The sequence below is a fragment of the Sus scrofa genome, chromosome 12 (assembly GCF_054392235.1).
Source record: "Sus scrofa isolate SSC_HxYL_T2T_F1_AM1 chromosome 12, Sscrofa_HxYL_maternal_Yorkshire_Landrace_v2.0, whole genome shotgun sequence".
NCBI classification, from domain to species: domain Eukaryota; kingdom Metazoa; phylum Chordata; class Mammalia; order Artiodactyla; family Suidae; genus Sus; species Sus scrofa.
In genome coordinates, this window is record NC_139394.1 from 47,901,695 (window position 1) to 47,925,291 (window position 23,597).

General features: G+C 37.7%; 3 protein-coding genes and 1 non-coding gene across 28 annotated transcripts in view; 3 read left to right on the plus strand and 1 right to left on the minus strand.

The window, feature by feature from the left end:
• NF1 (neurofibromin 1) overlaps nt 1-23,597 on the minus strand; it is a 267,698-nt gene that overhangs the window by 62,996 nt on the left and 181,105 nt on the right. The gene's annotated exons all lie outside the window — the stretch shown is intronic.
• EVI2B (ecotropic viral integration site 2B) lies at nt 3,829-11,664 on the plus strand. Of its 4 annotated transcripts, none has more exons than XM_003131749.4 (2): nt 3,829-3,928; nt 9,903-11,664. In XM_003131749.4, the coding sequence occupies exon 2, from the start codon at nt 9,918-9,920 to the stop codon at nt 11,295-11,297; it is 1,380 nt and encodes a 459-aa protein (XP_003131797.1). In that variant the 5' UTR covers nt 3,829-3,928; nt 9,903-9,917; the 3' UTR covers nt 11,298-11,664. The 4 variants fall into 4 exon arrangements, with proteins under 4 accessions (XP_003131797.1, XP_005669133.1, XP_005669132.1 ...); XM_005669076.4 differs by having other exon boundaries at nt 9,906-11,664; XM_005669075.3 differs by lacking the exon at nt 3,829-3,928 and adding an exon at nt 5,503-5,554.
• LOC146398264 (U6 spliceosomal RNA) lies at nt 17,176-17,287 on the plus strand. Its single transcript, XR_014822173.1, has one exon. It is a non-coding gene; the product is annotated as a U6 spliceosomal RNA (small nuclear RNA).
• OMG (oligodendrocyte myelin glycoprotein) lies at nt 19,816-22,475 on the plus strand. The gene is made up of 2 exons (XM_003131751.6): nt 19,816-19,947; nt 20,775-22,475. Exons 1-2 carry the CDS (start codon nt 19,945-19,947, stop codon nt 22,101-22,103), a joined length of 1,332 nt encoding a protein of 443 aa, XP_003131799.1. The 5' UTR covers nt 19,816-19,944; the 3' UTR covers nt 22,104-22,475.

The following is a 23,597-nucleotide window of genomic DNA, read 5'->3' on the forward strand; positions in this document are numbered from 1 at the left end:
CACGGCACCACAGTGGATCCTTAGTCCACTGAGTGAGGCCAGATTGAACCCGTGTCCTGAGGGATACTAGTCAGATTCGTTACCACTGAGCCACGACAGGAACTTCCAAATTCAATTTTTTTTTTTTTTTGTCTTTTGTTGTTGTTGTTGTTATTTCTTGGGCCGCTTCCGCGGCATATGGAGGTTCCCAGGCTAGGGGTCGAATCGGAGCTGTAGCCACCGGCCTACGCCAGAGCCACAGCAACACAGGATCCGAGCCACGTCTGCAACCTACACCACAGCTCACGGCAACGCCGGATCGTTAACCCACTGAGCAAGGGCAGGGACCGAACCCGCAACCTCATGGTTCCTAGTCGGATTCGTTAACCACTGCGCCACGATGGGAACTCCCCAAATTCAATTTTTAAAGTTACATGGCTACAAAGATCTAAGTTACATTTTTTAAAGGTTACATCTTAAAGTGAGAGGGAATAAAAAGTATCAACTTTATTATCAATTTATAAAACATGTTTCTTAAACTATAAATCATAACCATATTATTCCAGATAGATAAATGTCAACAAAAGAAAAAGGAAAACAAGAGAACACTCAGGCCAATCGTAGTGACATCAGGTTATCTTTTGAGGAGTGAAAAAGACCAGACCTGGAGTTCCTGTTGTGGCATAGTCAAAACGAATCTGACTAGTATCCACGAGGACGCGGGTTTGATCACTGGCCTCGCTAAGTGGGTCGGGGATCCAGCGTTGCCGTGAGCTGTGGTGTAGGTTGCAGATGCGGCTTGGACCCCGAGTTGCTGTGGCTGTGGTGCAGGCTAGCAGCTGTAGCTCCAATTTGACCCCTAGCCTGGGAACTTCCATATGCCCCAAGTATGGCCCTAAAAAAGCAAAAGCAAGGCGAAAAAGCAAACAAAAAACCAGATCTGAAATGAAACTAGGCAGAGCTCCCATTGTGTGCAAAATAAAAATCTGAGATTGTGTACCAGAACGAATAGTAACTAAAGCAGTCCTTGACTCAGGTGTCATACATAAACACAAGTCAGAGCAACTGAAACAAATTAGCATCTTTTTTTTTTTTGCTTTTTATAGCCAAACCTGGAGCATATGGAAGCTCCCAGGCTAGGGGCTGAATGGAGCTGCAGCTACTGGCCTACACCACAGCCACAGCAATAGAGGATCCGGGCTGCATCTGTAACCTACACCACAGCTCATGGCAACACCAGATCCTTAACCCACTGAGTGGAGCCAGGGATTGAACCCACAACCTCATGGATACTAGTCAGGTTCATTGCTGCTGAGCCACAATGGGAACTCCCAAATTAGCGTCTTTTTATTTTTAACTTTTAATTATTTATTTTGCTTTTTAGGCCCACACCCAAGGCATATGGAGGTTCCCAGGATAGGGGCTGAATCAGAGCTGCAGCTGCTGGCCTACACCACAGCCACAGCAACTCTGGATCCAAGCCACGCCACAGCTCACAACAATGCCGGATTCTTAACGCACTGAGCGAGGCTGGGGATTGAACCCGCATCCTCATGGGTCCTAGTTGGGTTCCTTAAATATTCTTCCAGAGGAGGAAATCATGACTCAGAAGTACAGAGATTTGCCTAAAGACAAAGGGAACTCCAGCATCTTTTTAAAAATAAGAAATTACCTAGGCAACTACTTTCTGATTCAACATATAGGTCATATACTTTCTCAGAAAACAGAAATCTCTTACTGCAGGGGTATTTAAAATTCATCACTCACTAGCTTGGCTATTAAACATGCATCCTCAGAATGTTAACATCCAGTGGTAGCTCATGAACAACAGGAAGTTCTTTTCCAAACTTGACCAGTGTTTAAATAGGCTATGTCTGAGTTCAAATTTTATTCATTCATTCATTCATTCATTTGCAGCACCCACAGCATATGGAAGTTCCCAGGTTAGGGGCTGAATCAGAGCCACAGGTGCTGGCTTGCGCCACAGCAGCACCAGATCCAAGCTGCATCTGTGACCTACACCACAGCTCATGGCAATGCCTGATCCTTAAACCACTGAGCGAGGCCAGGGATTGAATCCATATCCTCATGGATACTGTGGTTTAGCTGCACCACAGCAGAAACTCCTGAGTTCAAATTTTAAGTTATTTTTGAACAAAAACACTTTTGCTTTTCTACCCTTGTATGGTCTACATGCTAATTCAGGGATTTAAAAATAGTGAGTTAAAAGTTTATAGCATATTGGTTATGGTTTACAACCATACTACTTTACAGCAAGATACCTTAAAAAAACTCCTATTTTCTTTGTACCAAATTCTAAGTACCATGAGGTTAAGAACTAGGTCTTGGAGTTCCCGTCGTGGCGCAGTGGTTAACGAATCCGACTAGGAACCATGAGGTTGCGGGTTCGGTCCCTGGCCTTGCTCAGTGGGTTAACGATCTGGCGTTGCCGTGAGCTGTGGTGTAGGTTGCAGACGTGGCTCGGATCCTGTGTTGCTGTGGCTCTGACGTAGGCCGGTGGCTACAGCTCCGATTAGAACCCTAGCCTGGGAACCTCCATATGCCACGGAAGTGGCCCAAAGAAATAGCAAAAAGACAAAAAAAAAAAAAAAAAAAAAAAAAAAAAAAAGAACTAGGTCTTAATAATCTGTCTTCTGCCACAGTGATTAGGGGAGACCAGGGGATGGTTTTAAAACTTACTGGATTTATTGTAATAGGTGCTATGCTAGGCACTTTACATTTATTTAATCCCATAATACATTTATAAACTAAGAATTATGATCTGCATTTTCAGGAAAGAGGATAAAAGGCAACCTGCCCAAAGAAATTTATATTCAGAGTAACTCAGAATCTTCTTAATCTATTTTGCTTAGTTAATTTACTTAAAAGGTGACTCCCAATTTACTTTCCACTGAGAATCACCTATTTTGTGGGGAATCAGAGTTGTGGACTTGAATTCAAAAATCATTCAGAAAATCATGGACTGGCAGAATAGACTTGTGGCTGCCAAGGGAGAGGGGGAGGGAGTGGGGTGGTTGAGAAGCTTGGGGTTAACAGATACAAACTATTGACTTTCGAATGGATTAGCAATGAGATCCTGCTGCGTAGCACTGGGAACTCTGTCTAGTCACTTATGATGGAGAGTGATAATGTGAGAAAATAGAATGTGTACATGTATGTGTAACTGGGTCACCACATTGTACAGTAGAAAAAAAACTGTATTGGGGAAATAACTATTTAAACAAACTGCTTCTATAATAGGGTAAGTACTAGACAAATATTAGATATCACTATCAAAAAAATCATTCAGTCAAGTACTTGGTCAAAAATTAATCATAATTTCGCCTGGGCTTAGCCTAAACTATGTATGAGGAAATAACATTAACATTTACTGGCCATCTACTGTGTGCAAGGCATTTGTACATGTTATGCTATCTAATTTAATTCTCACAAAACTCAGAAATATTCTTCCAGAGGAGGAAACCATGACTCAGAAGTACAGAGATTTGCCTCAAGTCATGCAAATAAACAGGACACATCATTCACTTATGAGAAGAAATCTCACTACGGGTAATAACCCAATTGGCACTTTTTCCTTATAATATTCTCTCCAAAGCTTTATTTTAAATATTTAAACTACATAATCACATTACTACAGAGTCTCTGATATTTACCTACAAATGTTAATTAAAAGCAGATCATGTAAGTCCAAATTGTGTTTCAAATAAATTCTGTTAAAGTAGTACATTTCTTAGTCATTTTGTGGCTCACTGCACTTCCGGAACCAACGATTGATAAACTTCCTCTTTTTCTACAGAAACCATTTCAGTTTGCTAGAGGACCATTTTTAATCCAAACTGAACCTCCCTTTTTGCTTTCTTAGCCAAATCACCAAAATGTCCAGTTAGAGCAAGAATTTATCATTCTGCAAAAGAAGTTAACAACTGAGGTAAGAAAATTTTCACATAGGCAATCTGATTTGATCTTTGCTTTATATAAAATTTATTTTTAAAACTAAAATGTCATTGTTGTTTTAAAGTCTAATAATCTAAAGATGTCCATGACAGATATTGCGGTTTTGTTGCATTTAGTTTTAAAAATTCACTGTAGAGCTGCCTTGGAGAAAAATTTTCACCTAGGTTTACATAATATAAGCTCTTTAAAGTTTATTCGGTCACTATGTTGTTGACCTTAGATCTGTAAATAAAAGAAATAAACTATAGGCAGGGCAGATGGCTAAGGGTTAGAAATTAAAATAGAATCCATGGGATATGACTGAATTTATAACTCTGTAACACCAATTGTTAAAAATTCTGATTTGCTTTCTACAAAATTTTCCTGTATGTAAAACAACTCACAGCTTTAAGTTATTTTTATTTTTAAATCCCCTTTAATTTTCATAGTTAGAATGTCACCTTCACTTAATTAAAAAAAACAAGTGATTAGATGAGATACTCATTATCATTATTACATATGCTTTTTTATATAAATAGAATTTTAAATTTAAGTAATAATGATGACATGAAAGTGTTATCCCTCATTTTTAAATCTAAGACAAAGCTACTATGATAAAATGTGTGTACATATTTATGTCACACATTATCTGAGCCTTAGTAAACAGTGTAAGATAGATATGGAAAAAAACTCCCACAGAATAGAAAGTGGTTAATATGGAGAAAAGACGCTTATTCTGTGAGTAAACTGAACACTTACACAGTGAATATCCTCCAAAATAAAAACCGCAAAGAGTTTATATAGACTTGTAATATCACAGAATAATAAATTCACAGTGGGTGATAGATATTCTATTTCAACATTTCATTAAGCACTTATGGCTTTCCCTTATAGAAGTCCACTCCGGATTTCTTCTAAGTAACTATTACAGAAGTTAAAAAAATTAAGGATTTCTATCTCCTTTTTCGACACGACTTATTTATACATTTTAAAGGATTAGGCCCAAATGTAAAGTTTAATAGTTCTTGTGTTTTTTAACTAATTCCTATATAATTTCCCTCAGAAGGAAATTATGAATTTTGAATAAGTCTGAATTTGTTAAATATAAATCTGATGCCTGTCAATGTCCAATCTTTAAAAATCACTTCAAATATGACAGCTTATATATCAAAACCATTCAAAACTCCAAGAACTGTTTTTGTAGAGTCACAGGACTAAAATGGTTTTCTCGTGGTTCTTTTTCAACTTTTTATGTAAGACTACCTCCAAAAGTTACTTACATATCTGTTCCCAGAGAGTTCGTATCTCCTCCCCTCAAAAAGCATTCCTACTTCATAATTTTACCATGAATATAATAAAAGCAAAGAGCTTGGGTACAAGACTGGCTGATTTCTGTATTAGTGCCACTGTTTACAGCTGTGACATTCTGGCAAGTTACCCAACTTCTGCGTGTCTCAGCTTTATCTGTAAGATGATAACATCACCTCGCCCACTAAAATAGATCACTGCCTCACCCTGGGGGTGTACACAGTAAATGGTAGCTATTGGCATTGCTAACAGATAGTCATCGCATAAGAGACCTATCTCAGAGCAGACAGGAGGGAGGAATGAGACGAAGGAGGTACGTGAATTTGCGAAGATGGGGGACGTCAGCCCTCCATTTGGGGCAGACTGCTCTTCTCGGCCGGCTCCCTGCACCCACAAGGCCGGAGAGCAGCGTAACTGCGGTTCCTTCTTTCATCTGCTTCAATCTTCTCCCCCAGTTTCTAATTTTGTCCGTTTTAATCTTCTACCCTACCTTTCTGCTAAAGACAGAATCACTCCTTGTTCTTTAGCTTTTTACTAACTCTTCTTCAACACCTTCTCTAATCAATTCACCTTCTCTTTACCCATATATTTGCTGCTTACTCTAAGTTTTTATTTCTTTCCATCCCTTTTTCATTTCATCTTATCCGACATTTTCTCGTTCTTTTTACTCTCCTGCCCTGTGTGGTTCTTTCTTTCTTTCTACCTTCTTTCCCTGCAGAAACAGTGTTGGTACCTCATGACTCGTATGTATTTAAAATACACATGTTAAGTAACTTTCTGCATTGGTAATAACACTGGCCTCACTGTCTCCGAAGTAGAAAAAAGTCCATTTCTTCACTATTATACCCCCTATTTATTCTTCTTTTAAAGCCTCTTCATTTTTTCTGGACTACAGTGAACTGCTGTAGGAGAGTTCTAAGACAGATTCTAGCATTCTGATGTAGCAGATTCTAGGAGGGCAGAAAGCTAACTGAGGCGCTGAGAGGAGTGGGATAGGTAAAAAATAGAATTTGGTTTTAATACTGCTGTAATCCTTAAATGACAAGTGGGAAAATCTCATATACTGAAGGCCCTATGACCTTCCTATTGACAAAAGAGGCTATAAGCCTGTAAAAATTGATCTTACAAACTAAACTGGGTTTATAATTATATTCATGTTTGGGCTCTTCTCTAATGCCTTTTTCAGCTAACTGAAAAAAGGAACTGCGTGGGTTTTTGAAAAAAATTTAAGCAAAGTCACAAAAGAAGAAACATTTTTGGCTGAAGACAATTCATGGCCTATATTTTCTGCTGCTTTGGATGGCATTAAAAAAAATAAATAAAATGAAACTCCAAAGAATAACACTTTCTGAGGCCTTGGGAGGGGGGTAATCTGTAAGAACAGCAGATAGGAACTGCACAGATGATAACCATCCAGAGATAATTCAGATTTCCATATTTATGCCAAAAGTTTCAAATTTTTTTCCCGATTAAACCTTTCTGCAAAATGGATGTGAAGCACAGGCATTTAATAACTCAGGTTTCACCTTCTCTGCTTACATTCTGGTAGAAGTATCAACAAATAGTGAAAAAGTGAAGCGGAAAAGAATCAAGAAGCCCAATACAGGTTAAATGTTTACTGAGCCCCTAACATACACAGCACTCTGCTGTAAAGAAATCGAAATATAAAAATATGAGGCAGTTTAGGGTAGTAGAAAGGGTATATGTTTTGGAATCAGATGGTCCTGGGTATAAATTCCTAATTTGTCAACTAATGTTATATCAACTAATGGTGATATAACATTCGGCAAATTACTTAACACATTTGAATTTGTCTCTTTATCTGTAAGTCAAGGATTCCTCCACCTTCATAGAGTCGTTTAAAGGTTAAATTAAAAGAAGTATGGAAAACACCTGAGACAGTATAGCACAGCACACAGTATGTTCTAGATAAGGATTTTTCTTTTTTTCTTTCTGCCTTCTTCAAGGTTCTTTATAATCTTGTTTGGTGGGTGGGGATAATAAAAAGGAACTGAGGAAAGTTAAGTCATAAATGAAAGTGGAGTTTCCATTGTGGCTCAGTAGGTTAAGAACCTGACATAGTGTCTGTGAGGACTGGGTTCGATCCCTGGCCTTGGTCAGCGTGTTAAGGATCTGGTGCTGCCGCAAGCTACAACATAAGTCATAGATGTGGCTTGGATCCAGTGTTGCTGTGGTGTAGGCTGGCTGCTGAAGCTCCATTTTGACCCCAGCCTGGTAACCTCCATATGACTCAGATGTGGCCCTAAAAAAAGAAAATACAATGAAAAATAAATAAACACAATTATTTAAGAGAAAAGAAGTATCAGTGAGGTGCATATATGAAGACTGATCAAGGAGCTATACAGAGAACAGAACTAGGGGCTTCGGGGAATGGCTGAGCTCTCTGGGCTGTGGTCATCAGTCACAGAGAATGTGAGTGAAGAAGGTGAACGGAAGCTGAGGGGTGACAGATGAAGACAGGTTCAGTTAGGCAGCCAGAATGGGGAAGGGGCTGGGTTTGGAAAAAAGAACACATTCTCAGAGGATGAAAAATAGTATAAATAAAAGTGTCTGTCTGGGGCAGGGCCGTGGGGGGGGGGGAGTGTGTGTTTAGGAGTCTATAAGATGAGGAAGAGGCAGAATGAGAAGTTTCAGTCATGAGATATGACCCTGGACTGGTAACCGAGACAGAAGGAAGAAAACTGAGTTTAGAATTTTTATCTTGATAGCAATGGGGAACCTCAAGCAAAGGCGTAACCTGATCATACATGCTTGTACAAAGATGAGTTCACCAGCAGGGGAGTTCAAAGAAGACATATTTTAAAATTTAGGTTTTAAGTGTCAGACAACAAAAAGTAAGTTACTGTACAAGAAAAAAATCACATCTTTTCTTCTACCAAAAGACGGTAATGTGTCATTACTGCTTACCAAGTGGTAGAGGAGTAAGCTGAGAACTGCTCAAATATGCTGAAAAGTCTATTTATCTGCAAAACTTGAGAGAGTTCCTCTTGTACCTTGCATAGAAGATCAAATCTCTCAGATGAGCCTAAAAATCTCAGGAAAACTCTAGTCTGAAATCATATACACCAGCATCTAAGACCCTGAGATTTTTCTTTTCCCTCAAGTTAAGAAATAATCAAATAGTTACCATCATGTTTAATGATGTGCAAAACAAGTACATTACACACAGAGTTGAAAACTGTTCTCACTTTAGAGATAAAGCTTTTGAGAACAAGAGGGATTAAAATGACTAGTTCTCATCGTTAGACAGGTAGGTAGAACTTAAAACTCTTCAAGTCTTAGCATCTGCAACATCCCACAAAAAACCCTACCTGCCACACTTAGACACAAGCCTTATTTTCCTATGCTCATATATTGTTCCCCTGGCTGGAATATTTTATTTGCTTAGTTAATTCTTACACACCTTTCAAGATTTAGTTCAAGTTTTACTTCTCTGAGAAAACTTCCATGAAGCCCTCCCAGGCTAGGTTAGTTCCTCTATTTCTTGGATACCTTATGAGAAAACTTACCAAATTACTGTATGTACTTCTTGTTTGTTTCTACCACTAACAACTTAAAAACAATTTTTTTGGGGGGGAGTGTCTCCTAGACCAGAACAGGGTCTGACACAAAGATTGTGATAATCAATAAATAAATGAAAGCAGGAGCAGAACTACTTACCATCTGGATAGTACTGACTCAACCAGATTCAAAGACCACCTTAGGATTTTGAGCTTAGGATTATGAGTTGAATTGAATCCTTTAAAAAATATGAGATCCTAATATAAAGACACTGCGCCAGACACTGATACTGCTGCAAAGATTACCTAACACAATAGACTCTCTGCATGAGGAACTCACAAAGGTAGTACCATTAACAAAAATAGAGAAGTTGGGAGAGGAGTCACTTCTGAGATGAAGATGAATTCTGTTTTCAATATGTTGAATTTGCTAATAGTGGGATATACACATGGAAGTTTTCACCATGAAGTCACACAAACTGAATAAGAATTGAGGAAATATAGGCTGTATATATAGGTTCGGGAGTTATAGCACAAAGGCGAGAGCTGAAACCTTACAGATTTAGGATTAAGAAAAGTAGTTAAGAGTGAGGACTGAATACATATCAAGTTATCAATCACCCTATTTGGGAGGCAAGAGAAAAACAGGCGAGAGTAAGGTTAACATGGAAGGAAGACGACTACAAAGAGCCAAATAGCAGTGAAGAAATAATCCATAGTGTCAAATGTGATCAAGAGGAAAAAGAAAGAAAGAAAAGACCATTGGATTAGGTAATAGATGGTTACTGGTGTCCTTCAAGGCAGGAGGGTCATGTATTTCTAGTAGAAAACGGAGGAAGAAGTAGAGCACACATGGCACCAGGAGAGCCTATGCATTTGAGGGACATGACTGTGAAATGAAGGACTGGAATGTAATAGCTACAGGGGCAGCAGGGCCAAGCACAGATCTTATGAAGAGAGATCACTGCCTATGAGATCCAAGGGTTACATAGGTAAGTTAGAGTATATTTACAAGTTGTTCACATCAGCCTTTGGTGTATAAAGTCTAAATTAGGAACGACAAATACTTATGTGACATACCTATGCCAGACACTAAATGATACCTTGTCTTTCTTTCTTTTATTATAAAACTCCATAAAGAAGAACCACTGTGATATGGATCCCAAATATTTCATCTTAATTTTGTTTTGTGGACACCTGCATCATACATTTTTCCCAGAGACAGAAGCAACTACTACAGAGATTACTACAGAGGTGCAGCCACAGTCTACTTTATTTAGATCATCAATACCATATGCCTCAGCTCATTCTCAAGGCCCAAGAGAGAATCCTCTAGGTCAACCAACACAATTCAACAACCTTTCTTCTGGACAACCTATACCAACTCCCAAAGTTGCTACTGGACAATCAACACCAGCTGCCTATGCCTCTTCTGGGAAACCAGCAGCACACACTTCTGTTGGACAACCACTTGCCTATGTTACCAAAAAACCAACGGCTATGACCAATACTTCCTCCCAAGGAACAGCACTACCTGTGTTCACCTCTGCCCGACAACTATCACCGTCCGTCCCTTCTTCTACCAGCCAACAATTACCATCTGTCCACACTCAAACTCAACAACCATCCTCTATGCACACTTCCAGAAAATCGATACCACCGACTGTTCATAATCTACCCACACCACCGACACCAAGTAGCATAAATTCACATAGGAATACACCAGGATTCATCCTAGACCCTACCATGAACAAAAAAACCCCAGAGAAAACCAATTCTCATTCATCAACAGTTGCCATATTAATTGGTGCAATTCTGACTTCTATGTTTGTAGCTATAATCATGATTGTATTGTGGAAATGCTTGCAAAAACCAGTGATAAATGATCAAAACTGGGCAGGTAGGTCTCCATTTGCTGATGGTGAAACTCCTGACATATGTTTGGGTAACATTAGAGAAAATGAAGTACCCACAAAACGTACATCAATTATTTCACTGATGGCTTGGAAACCAAGCAAAAGCACATCTGCAGCAGGTGACTTAGAAATTCAGTTGTTTGAATCAAGAGAAAACATTAGAGATTCCAACAACCCCAAAGCAGAGAAAATAAAAGATCAAGCAAATGGTACATCGGAGGATAGCGCTGATGGATCGACGATTGGCACTGCTGTTTCCTCTTCAGATGATGCAGATCTGCCTCCACCGCCTCCTCCCCTTCTTGACTTGGAAGGACAGGAGGGTGACCAATCTGACAAACCCACAATGGCAACTGTATCTCCTCTTCCAAATGATTCTGACAATCTCCCATCATCTCTGGACTGTCTCAATGAAGTCTGTGAAGATCCTAATTCTGAATTTAAACAGTCATTTCCACCTCCTCCTGACTCAGTTAACTTGCCCCTGCCACAGGAAGATTTTATGAAAAACCAGGACCATTCCAACAATGAGATTCAGTGTCAGGAGTTTCCTATTCCTCCTGACTCCCATCAAGACCTCAATGAATCCCTGCCACCTCCACCTGCAGAATTATTATAAATGTTACAACTTGCTCATTAGCTGATTTTCTACTCTTCTCAAAGGACTCCATCTTTTGTTTTTCTTCATGTGATGAAATATATTAAACAGCAAGTGTTAGCAAATTTTTATTCAGGAATTACCTGAAATATGCATAAGTGGAACTTTAAAAAAATTATATAACAATGGTATGTCTACTGGTTATGGGACCTAACTTTAGTGTATAGTACATTTTTACATATGTGCATAGTATGTATATCAATAAATTAACCATTTTGGAAACAAGCAATCTACATATACTTATTATCACCCAATAGTTACTTTTTTTCCAGAAAAGCTGTGTATAAGGTTACCTTGACTAAATAAAATCTTATTTTTACATTTCAAAGCCTGAGAGTGTGTGTGTGAAAATCTGAATACATACTCCAGGTTTTAAACAAAACTATAAGTTTTGGAGTTTCCTTGTGGTAGTGTCATGGTCACAGCAGCCGCTTGGGTCACTGCTGTGGCACAGGTTCTATCCCTGGCCAGGTAACTTCTATATGTATAGAATTTTCATTTCCCATGGGCACTGCCAAAACAAACCCCCAAAACCTCTGGAGTTCCCATTGTGGCTCAGCAGGTTAAGAACCTGACTAATATCCAAAAGGATATAGGTTCAATCACTGGTCCTGCTCAGTGGGTTAAGGATCTGGCATTGCAGTGAGCTATGGCATAGGATGCAGATGCTGCTCAGATCTGGCATGGCTATGGCTGTGGTGTAGGCCTCCAAATGCAGCTCCAATTCGACCCCTAGCCTGGGAACTTCCATATGCCTCAGGAATGGAGACACCCCTCCCCCCCAAACCTGTAAGTTTTAAATTAATACCTCAGGTATTAAATAAATATTCCAAGTTTGTGGGGATGAGAGATTAAAAGGCGTGTTTGAGAATAAAAAAATTTCCCTTTAGCTCTCATTGGAAATTGTAAGACAAACATTAAAATATCAAATTGGGTGGTTGGGTTGGGGACACTGACTCTGAAAAAAATACAAGCAGGTACCATAAAATGTGGACATTTCCCTATCTTGTTGGGGTAGCACAAATTTTAAAACCAACCTCTCTAAAAAGTTCTTCTTTATACGCCTTAAGCACCTAAACAAAATGAAATCATAAAGAAAAAAAAGAAAAAAAACCCCTACCTCTATAGCTTCATTCCAAATTTGGATGACTTTTTCCAGAAAAAAAATGATTGTATCAAAATACTGATGGTTCTCAACTTTCACTAAACTCATACATTCCCATACTTAAAAAAACTTTTTAAACCACCTTTCTTATGCAGAATTTCATCTTTTATTCATTACCTGACAAGTGATAAATCTGAGTTAGCACAGCAGGGGTGGGCCCAATCTTCATCAAAGTCAAGGTGGAGAATTCGCCAGCTGATACCTGTGGGAGATGCCAGCCTGTGCCTGCAGAAATGCTCCTTTGCCCTAAAGCACACATTCTTCCTCCTCACCCCTACCCAAAGTCCTGGAAGAAACAGTCACTTGGAATGAAACGTGGTGGCCTCAGTGGTAACTTATCCTTGAATAACCTCTCATAGTTCTGGGATTTCTCAGAATGCAGTATTTATTTGTAGCATTGGTGCTCAAGAAAATAACAGAGCTCCATCTTAATAAAAACTAGCAGACTTTTGGACACTGACATTTTATATACAATGGTTCTCTAATCTTTTAAGGCATCCCTTAATGACTATTAATGTTTTTTATCTGCAGAAACACTTCCATGAGCTTCTTGTTTTTCCTGAATAAGCATGATGTTTATTGTCACATTACACTGGTTTTCTTCTGTCTTCCACATTAAAAAGTTTCTTTCACATTTTTCAAACTTAGCACGTTTAAGGTTAATTTATACACTAACAATTAGGGGTTTAAGAATTTCCTACTATTCCTTTGCATTTTAAGTATTTCAGTTAGAGTAAATAAGATACAAAGTTTTTATATTTGGTCAAGACTTTGACATGACTTAAGTTACTACCATAACCTTTCTTGTTTTACAAATAAGATTGCTACCTAACAGGCTCTTTCCACACTTTTGCTCTTTTCATCACTTTCTTTCGTGGCCTCTTTTTGGAGGAGTATTGGGAAATACAGGGAAATACCAACCCTCAGAGATAAATCAGGAGCTGATATCATGGTCATAGTTTTGTTTGATTTCTTCAAACACCAGAGATGCAGCTTTTCTCCTTCTGTTCTTTATACAACAGAACAGACCTCTGCCAGCAGCTGTTTTTTGTTTGAGAAATTCTCTGCCAGGGGAAAATAATTCCAATTTACTGCATGCAATCTTTCCTCACTGAGGTCAGTGGAAGCTGAGCAGCCAAACAGTGTCAACCTTTGCCTGATCAGCAGAAAGAAACACAAGCTAATAAAAGAAACACAGAGGAAAAGAAAATGCTGGAAAAAGCAAAACCTATACAAAAGATTAAAGAAGCAGGATCCAGAAAAGAAAATTTATTTCATGAATATGGCAAAGGGACAAGACACAAGGTAATAAAAAGCAGACTGAACTCTCACCAGATCAGCACTAACCAATTCAGAAAGAACCCTCAACATCATCTAGTTCAACTCCTTTTATTTGTTAAATGTTGAGGAAGAGGCCCAGAGAGAGGAAGTGACTTGCTCAGAAGTAGTACTGAAAGCTGATTTTGTTCCCTGATTCTTGACTTCTTGTCACCAATACAGGGTCAAAGAGCACCTACTTAATGCACTGCAACATTTGGTGTTGGTAGTGGGCAAGACAATGAATTAGATGAAGGTGACTCTGTCATTACCAAGTTCTGAACAAAAAGTAAAGTAGCAAAATATATGGGCACCTATAAGTAAAACACTGTGATACTAGTACATGATTAGACAAACAGGTCAATGGAACAAAATGAAAAGTCCAGAAGAAGACCCAAATTTCAAATCAGTGGAAAAAGCATTGGATCAATTGGATAGATATTTGGAAAAAGATAAAACTGAATCCATATTTCATACTACATTAGAATAAACACCCAATAGATCAGAGATCAATATATAAAATATATTAAATATTTTATAAACATAAAATATGAAATTATAAAAATAATAGAAGAAATAAATGAGTGAACTCCTTTATAATCTGAAAGTAGGGCAAAACTTCCTAGCTGAGACCTAAAATCCAGAAGCAATTAAGAAAAAAAAGAAAATTCCACTTACAGAAAACTTTTAAATTAAAAAAAAAAAAAAAAAATTCCACCATGAGTTCTTGTGGTGGCGCAGTGGAAACAAATCTGACTAGGAACCATGAGGTTGAGGGTTGGATCCCTGGACTCACTCAGTGGGTTAAGGATCTGGCATTGTCGTGAGCTATGGTGTACGTCGCAGACGTGGCTCAGATCCTGTGTTGCTGTGGCTGTGGTGTAGGCCAGCAGCTGTAGCTCTAATTCGACCCCTAGCCTGGGAACCTCCATATGTCACAAGTGTGGCCCTAAAAAGCAACAAAACAAAACAAAACACCTCATTAAAAAAAAAAAAAAAGAAAGAAAAAAAACTGTCAAAAGGCAAAGGGCAAACTGGGGTGGGGCGGGGAGTACAACTTTAAGACAAAGAGCTAATATCCCTAAAATAAAATTTTAAAAAATCCCCAAATATGGATGGAAAGAATACTTACAACATGATAGAAAACAATACGCAAAACATATAAAAGTCACAGAAGAAAAAATTTTAAAATAGTCCTTAAAAACATATATAAAGATATACAACTTTCCTCCTAATAAGATGCATTTAAAATTACACTGAGAGGAGTTCCTGTCACGGCGCAGTGGAAATGAATCCGACTAGGAACTACGAGGTTGAGGGTTCGATCCCTGGCCTCGCTCAGTGGGTTAAGGATCTGGTGTTGCCCTGAGCTGTGGTGTAGATTGCAGAGGCGGCTCAGATCCTGCGTTGCTGTGGCTGTGGTGTAGGCAGGCGGCTATAGCTCTGACTGGACCCCTAGCCTGGGAACCTCCATACGCCGCATGTGCAGCCCTGAAAAAGACTAAAAAACAAAAAACAAAAAACAAAAAACAAAAAAAACAGAGATATTATTACCCATCAGATGGATATAAATTCAAAAGTTTAGCAACAGCATCTCTGGTGAGTCTCTACACTAGCTTCTATGGTGCGGGTGCGCCCCCCCCCCCCAAAAATACACTGAGATACTATTAGCCATCAGAGGGATATAAATCCAAAAGTTTAGCAACAAAATCTAGCTCTACACTTGATACATTGCTGGTAGATTGCAAAATGGTACAGTTTATAGAGAGAAATTTGGTAATATTCAGAAAAATTCCAAATGTACTTACCTTTTTACTCAGCAATCCTACTTAGAGGAATTTTTTTTTTTCCCCAAAGATTCATTGGACAAGACATAAAATTACTTAGATGTGAGGGTATTCACTGTGGCATTATTTATAACAGCAAAAGTCTGGAAACAGTCCAAATGCCCATCAATAGGGCACTGGTTAAATAAACCATGGCAGACTCCTAAATGCAGTACTGCGCATCAGGAAACAAATGTGATACTGACATGGAGTGATCTTCAAGATGTATTATTTATTTATTTATTTATTTAGACCAGGGCTGTGGGATTTAGAACTTCTCAGGCAGCAATCAAACCCAAGCCATAGCAGTGACAATGTTGAGTCCTTAATTGCTAGGCCACAAGTGAACTTTAAGATATATTATTAAGAAAAAAAAGAACAAAATGTGCAGCAGTCTATTTAGTGGGCAAAGTACAAATAAGGAAGGGATAAGAACATATGATACATACATACATATTTTTGTTTTTTTCAAAAAGAAATACTGTTAAGATACAATCAAAAGCTAATAAAAATAGTTACCAATAAGAGGAGGAAGGGAATGGGTTAGAGGGATAGAGAAGCAAGATTCCCTTGAATATTATATAGCTTTGACTTAAGCAGACCCTAAAAACTGGTAACTGAAACACATGAAGCTAATTTGATATAAAGTTGGTGATATAAAAATACAGAGAAAACAATTACTTCAAGTTGCATGAGGACACAGAATTGACTGACATATATGTTAGGGAAATACATTGTTTCTTAGTGAAATATATTCTAAGAACAAACAGAGCTGCAAAGAAATCAAACTATTCAGTAGTCTGTAATCTAATTACTTGCAGCAATACTGGTATTATTTTGAAACTACTGTAGGATGATACAAATAAGTAATTATGTTAATGCTGTTAGAAACCATTTATAGGAAATATGGGAGAATAGAGGAACAAATTAAATCTTCACAAGGAAGCAAACAGATAAATCCAGATGAGGGATATCCTAAGAATCCTAAGAAACAGGATTGAATTCTGGCAACAAGTTAGTGGCATGGGAGGAAAAGGGTGGTGACGGGGGAGAAGGGATTGATGGACTTGAATTTAACTTGATGATTTCTATCCTGTCAGCTCTTCCATGCTTTTAAAATACTTTATCCATAACTCTTAGCTGTACAACAGAGTGACTCAGTCATACAAAAATAGGGATGAACCCGCAACCTCGTGGTTCCTAGTCGGATTCGCTAACCACTGTGCCACGATGGGAACTCCAATAGCTGTAATTCTTGACTTGACAGACAGGTTGCGGGTTCAATCCCTGGCCTTGCTCAGTGGGTTAAGGATCCGGCGTTGATGTGAGCTGTGGTGTAGGTCGCAGACGTGGCTCGGATCCTGCGTTGCTGTGGCTCTGGCGTAGGCCGGCAGCTACAGCTCCGATTGGACCCCTAGCCTGGGAATCTTCATATGCCGCAGGCGCGGCCCTAGAAAAGGCAAAAAGACAAAAAAAAAAAAAAAAAAGTGTCTGAATAACATCAGACAATAACAATAAATAAGTTGTAACAGTGCTTGGTTCAGCAGCACATATACCAAAACTGGAAACAATACAGGGAAGATTAGCATGGCCACTGTGCAAGGATGACATTCAAACTCATGACATTCAAACTCCCTATTTTTGTATGACTGAGTCACTCTGTTGTACAGCAGAAATCGGCAGGGCATTTTAAATCAACTATACTTTAATAAGCAAAATTTTTAGATAAAAATTTTTTAAATAAAAATAAGCTGTAACAAATTTTCAGCCTATACAAAATTATTTGTTTTGGAGTTATACTAATATTTTATTTCATGAGAGCTTCTAAAATCATAAGGACAAATAGTTACAGTTCAAATATACAAATTTTTTCAAATGTATTAAAATGCAGTCTCCTTTTTCTCCCATCCGAGTGCTAACCAGGCCTGACCCTGCATAGCTTCCAAGATTAGATGAGATCTGGTGCATTTAGGGTGATGTGGCTGTAGACAATTAGCCATCCCCTTTATCTCTTTTTGAGAATTTTACAATAATCTTTGAATAACAGAGGCAATTTGTTACGTTCCCAAACTTGAAGTAAGAAACACTGCCACTACGATTATATTGGACTTTTCTATTATATGCTGCAAAACCTGATCTCAATATAGCCTAAACCCAAATTTATATGATCCATTAACTAATGAAATAAATGTTCTGTCTTTCAAACAAGAAATACCAATAAGTATAATGGAAATGGATAACTCTACTTCTACATGGATGTAATGAGAATCCTAAAATTAAAAGGAGAGATTTAAGTGTTTGGTAAATTGACCCTCAGTCACATCCCTCAAAGTATAACATACACAGACGTTGAAACAGAAGAAATCAAAATGTCAAAACAATCATTCCTATTTTCAAAACAATACTGCTGAATGTAGTATTTTTAACACATTATTTTTAAGCACTAAGATTGATGACTGGTTTCTGAAATCCATAGAAAGAATCTTATTAAGAGTCCAAGGCTGAACCCTCAAAGTAAAGTGGAAATAAAGTACTAATCGATAATAAATTTCCAACACTGCAGACTTTTAAATGTAGGTACTTTTCGAGGAACATTAATCTCATACAAAAGATGATGCCTAGAGTATAATTTCTTTCTTTCTTTTTTTCCCCTTGTCTTTTTATGGCTGTACCCACAGCATATGGAAGTTTCCAGACTAGGGGTTGAACTGGAGCTGGAGCTGCTGGCCTACACCACAGCCACAGCGACACAGGATTCGAGCCACGTCTGCCACCTACATCAGAGCTCATGGCAACACTGGATCTTTAGCCCACTGAGTGAGGCCAGGGGTTGAACTCACATCATTATGGATCCTAGTTGGGTTCATTACCGCTGAGCCACGACAGGAACTCCTAGAGTACAGTTTCTTTTCTAAGAAAATAAACTTCAATTTTCAGTACAATAAGTTCCATTTAGGGTAAAATTTGGGGTACAATAATGGCAAATGTAATTTAGAGAAAAACAAAGGTTTTAGTAAATAGGCAAAAAGGTAATGCGCTAATTGCTATTTTATAATGGTAACAATTTGGTAAAGAAAATGTCATGATTTTGTTTTCTTTTCTAAGGTAAACTGGATATTCTAGAAATTAGATTGAGTTTTCCTAGATTATTTACACAATCAATCCACTAAAGGGTGGAGCAGAAACTATCATAAATCTGGTCTTATTTTATAATGCTGATAATGAAAGTTTTCCTTTTTACATTATTTCAAGTAATTTAAAAACTATAAATTGTTTTCTCAGTAAGATAAAATGTGAAACATTATGAAGACATCACCTAAAATTTATTTATGCTATTATTTTTAAAACATAAAGTTAAGTGAATGGTCATTCATACAGTTCCAAAGATGTCTCTGGAGAAAACAATATTCTTACCTACTCACCAAAGCAATTTCATGAAGAAAAAAAAATCCTTAACCCAGAAGACATAGAGAGCATTTACTTTACCACATGAACTGATAAGCAAAAAGCATAAGATGCTCATTAAAAAAAACACAGCCTCGTTTGCATGTAGCCTAGGTCAAATAATTTTTTTATATCAGAAAGATAAAGACAAATAATCATATTTAAGTACTTTTGCACTTCCCCAAAAGATGAACAGTTAAGTGGTTGATAAATCTGAAAAGCTAATTAAATATAATAATCACCATGTTGGGGGGGTACATAAAAATCAAATAAATTTTATTTTTTAAAGTGACATGAAAATTGTATCATTTTAGAAAAAAAAACATGAAAAGGCAGAGTTAAAAATAGTTTAATATCTTAGCAAACCACCCACAAGGAAAGCTAAATTCATTTTCAACTTTCTTCAACATATAAAATGAATGAAGAGGAGAGGCACTGTAAAGAACCACAAATTCTTCATAAGGCAAATATTAAAACATGGAACCTAAGCTCAGACAAATAAACAGAAATGAGTAAGGCCAGATCTAATGTGCACAAGGTTTTCTATCCTACAGCAAATCTGAGATATATGGATATACTGAACGCTGTAAATTAAAAAAAAAAAATTTTGTTTTTGGTCCATTCTGTTGCGTGTGCACCTCTTGCAATAAATTTGAGTCAGCACCAATGACAGCTCTGCAGTCCTCCTATGTGGTACTGATCAGGTGGTTGCAGAGCTTCAGCTCACAGCAACACAATGCAGCTGAGCAGGCGAGCACAGCCCACAGCCAGAAGCGGTTCCTACTTTCCAGAACAAGGCGACCTTTAAGCTTAAGTTTCCGGGAGAAAATGAGATGCTGATGTTGAAGACGACGCTATGGTAAGCTGTTATTTAAATCAGTAAAAAATCGACTTCGGAATTTTTTGCTTTTTTCCCCCCCTTTTTAAAGAGAGAATCAACATTAGGATTGAATATATATTCAATAGCAAGTGCATGCATCAGAAATTTGCTGCAGTGTCAGTTGAGGGATTCTTTTTAATATGCATCCACTTTATAAATACACATATTGTTTTTCTTTATAATCAGCACTGAAATAGACAGAAAAGAAATCACTTTAGAAAATATGAGGTTTAAAGGTATGGTGTTGGTCTGATTTTTCGAGTGCCTTAAAATGTTTTGCAAGGATATATTTATTCTAAAAAGAGAAAGTTGTATTTCAAAGTATGAATCTCTAAATAATGTCTCAACTTAATACACACTGACTATTTCATTACTGCAGGGATCTTAAAAAAAAAAAAAAAGACCAAACAGACACGACAGCCATTTTTTCCCGAGTAAGAAAGAATATTATCAAAAATAGTAATAGCTTAAGATTCTAACTCTTTACTTGCCGAGAATGCCATTTTATAATATCATGGCACTGGGAAGATAAATAAGAGAGACCATGGTAAAAGGGAGAAAAAAAAGGAGAAAATGCAGGAAAGGGTAGGGGGAGAGACTCTCTCTCTACCACATAGCCCCAACTGAAGGATTAAGCATTTGGACTATAAATGAAGGGGAGCTTTGTTAGTTTAATCACTGGAACAATTATAAAAGGACTCAACAACAACGAGGTTTATTGAAAATTTTGCCTAATGCTAACTGACCCATGCAGATGCCTAACTGTATTTGCATATTAAAAGAAGGGTGTATCTGTTTGTTTCCAGGCTTTGATGGAATATCAGATATTGAAAATGTCTCCCAGCCTGTTCATCCTTCTGCTTCTCACACCTGGTATTTTATGCATTTGTCCTCTCCAATGTATATGCACTGAGAGGCACAGGCATGTGGACTGTTCAGGCAGAAACTTGACTACATTACCATCTGGACTGCAAGAGAACATTATCCATTTAAATCTGTCTTATAACCACTTTACTGATCTGCATAACCAGCTAACCCAGTACACCAATCTGAGGACCCTGGACATTTCAAACAACAGGCTTGAAAGCTTGCCTGCTCAGTTGCCTCGGTCCCTCTGGAACATGTCTGCTGCTAACAACAACATTAAACTGCTTGAAAAATCTGATACTGCTTATCAGTGGAACCTTAAATATCTGGATGTGTCTAAGAATATGCTGGAAAAGGTTGTCCTCATTAAAAACACACTAAGAAGCCTTGAGGTTCTCAACCTCAGTAGTAACAAACTCTGGACAGTTCCAACCAACATGCCCTCCAAACTACATATCGTGGACCTGTCTCACAATTCCTTGACACAAATCCTTCCAGGAACATTAATAAACCTGACAAATCTCACACATCTTTACCTGCACAACAATAAGTTCACATTCATTCCTGATCAAGCTTTTGATCAACTCCTTCAGTTGCAAGAGATAACCCTTTACAATAACAGGTGGTCATGTGACCACCAACAAAACATTACTTACTTACTTAAATGGATGATGGAAACAAAAGCCCACGTGATAGGGACCCCCTGTTCTAGCCAAATATCATCTCTGAAGGAACATAGCATATATCCCACACCTCCCGGATTTACCTCGAGCTTATTCACTTTAAGTGGGATACAGACAGTGGACACCATTAACTCTCTGAGTATGGTAACTCAATCCAAAGTGACCAAAATACCCAAACAATATCGAACAAAGGAAACGTTTGGTGCCACTCTAAGCAAAGACACCACCTTTACTAGCACTGACAAGGCTTTTGTGCCCTATCCAGAAGATACATCCACTGAAATGATCAATTCACATGAAGCAGCAGCTGCAACTCTAACTATTCACCTCCAAGATGGAATGGTTACAAACACAAGCCTCACTAGCTCAACAAAATCATCCCCAACACCCATGACCCTAAGTATTACTAGTGGCATGCCAAATAATTTCTCTGAAATGCCTCAACAAAGCACAACCCTTAACTTACGGAGGGAAGAGACAACCACAAATGTAAAGACTCGCTCACCTTCTTCCGTGGCAAATGCTTGGAAAGTAAATGCTTTATTTCTCTTAATGCTCAATGCTGTGGTCATGCTGGCTGTCTGAGGGTCTGCATTTTCCAAAATGAATGAAAGAACTCCTTCCTGATGTACAGTTGGGAAAACATGCCCAGTGACATAACCATAACCAGTGACTCAAGCTATATTAACTATTCAAGAAAGCCAGTCTTATATTTCTGACTCTGATGTAAATGAAGTATTTGTCTTAAATAAAAGTGCACAATGTCTCAGTACTTGCTGCTATTTTACTGTCTTAATGAAGTAAAACTAATGAATTTCTTTTTTTTAAATAAAATGCTTTCTTTTTAAGGCTTCAATTTATTGCACAAAATATAAAGCATCTAAACTTTAATATGTATTTTATGTATGTTTACACTGTCAAACAATTGGGAAAAAAATAAAAGGTCTATGCTCATAATTGTGTCATTTGGCTTTCTAGTCATACCAACTGAATTTACTTAGTAGACTCAAAATAATTCTTAGCCTTTTTTGTTCTAGGGTATCTTGGTAAAGTCTTTACAGCAAATGAAATGTTGGAGGTATCCAAGAGTTTTGTCACTAAAGTAAAACTGTGGTTGCCATCCCGTGAATGGTTATGTCACATCATTATTTTACACACAAGCCATAATTGTTTTAAATCTAAATGATGTCCTGCTTCTGAGGAACTCTTGGCTACTTTACAGATTATATAATGGACAAAAGCTCTTCAAAAAGCTAGAAGACACTAGGCTTTGCATTTTAATAAGAAAAGTCTAATAGCTTTGTTTTTCCCATTTAAGAAAAGTATTAAAAATACAATAAAAAGTTTAAAGACATATAAAGGAACAGCTTTAGTGCATATTTAACAGACTGTCTGTCTCTTAATGGAAAATTTTAGTATTTACAAAATTAAAAGCCTTCTCTGTGTAGGAGAATTAAATTTATTTTTTGTGCATCAGAAGTTAGAATCTGACTTCCTGAAATTAAAAATAAGATTAGTTTCGGAATAAAATCATGGGGGACTAAGAAACATGGGCAGTACTAGAGGAGGGAGAGGAAAAGGAAAGGAGAAAGGGAAAGAGGGATGGGATTCTTTTGGTGACAAACCCAATGAAACGGACAACAGGACTAGGCTCGGCATGGGACAGATACTGACACTCCAAACTCCTGGGGCTTCAACTAGGAGAAAATGGAGAATTTTCTACAAATATAAAAGCAAGCCACCTTTTGAATTAGAGACAAATTTAAGTAATAGCCAAGTGTGAGAAAAAGAAGCCTTGAAAACAAAGCTAGATTGAAATGCAAGACTGCATAATTGAAATGGGTGAACTACATATGAGACATTTAATTTGTGAGACATAAGGAAGCATCTATTTCAAGCATTCCTAGAGTTGGGAAAAGAGTACAGAAAGGAATCTGTGTGCTTCTTGCTAACAAATTTTAAAATTAAGATGGATTTCTTAATAGGTTTTGGAACATTTCTATTCAGAGACAGAGAAAAGTAACAAGCTTATAATGTGGTCATTCTTTTTTTTTTCTTTTTAAGGGGCAAGCTTATTGG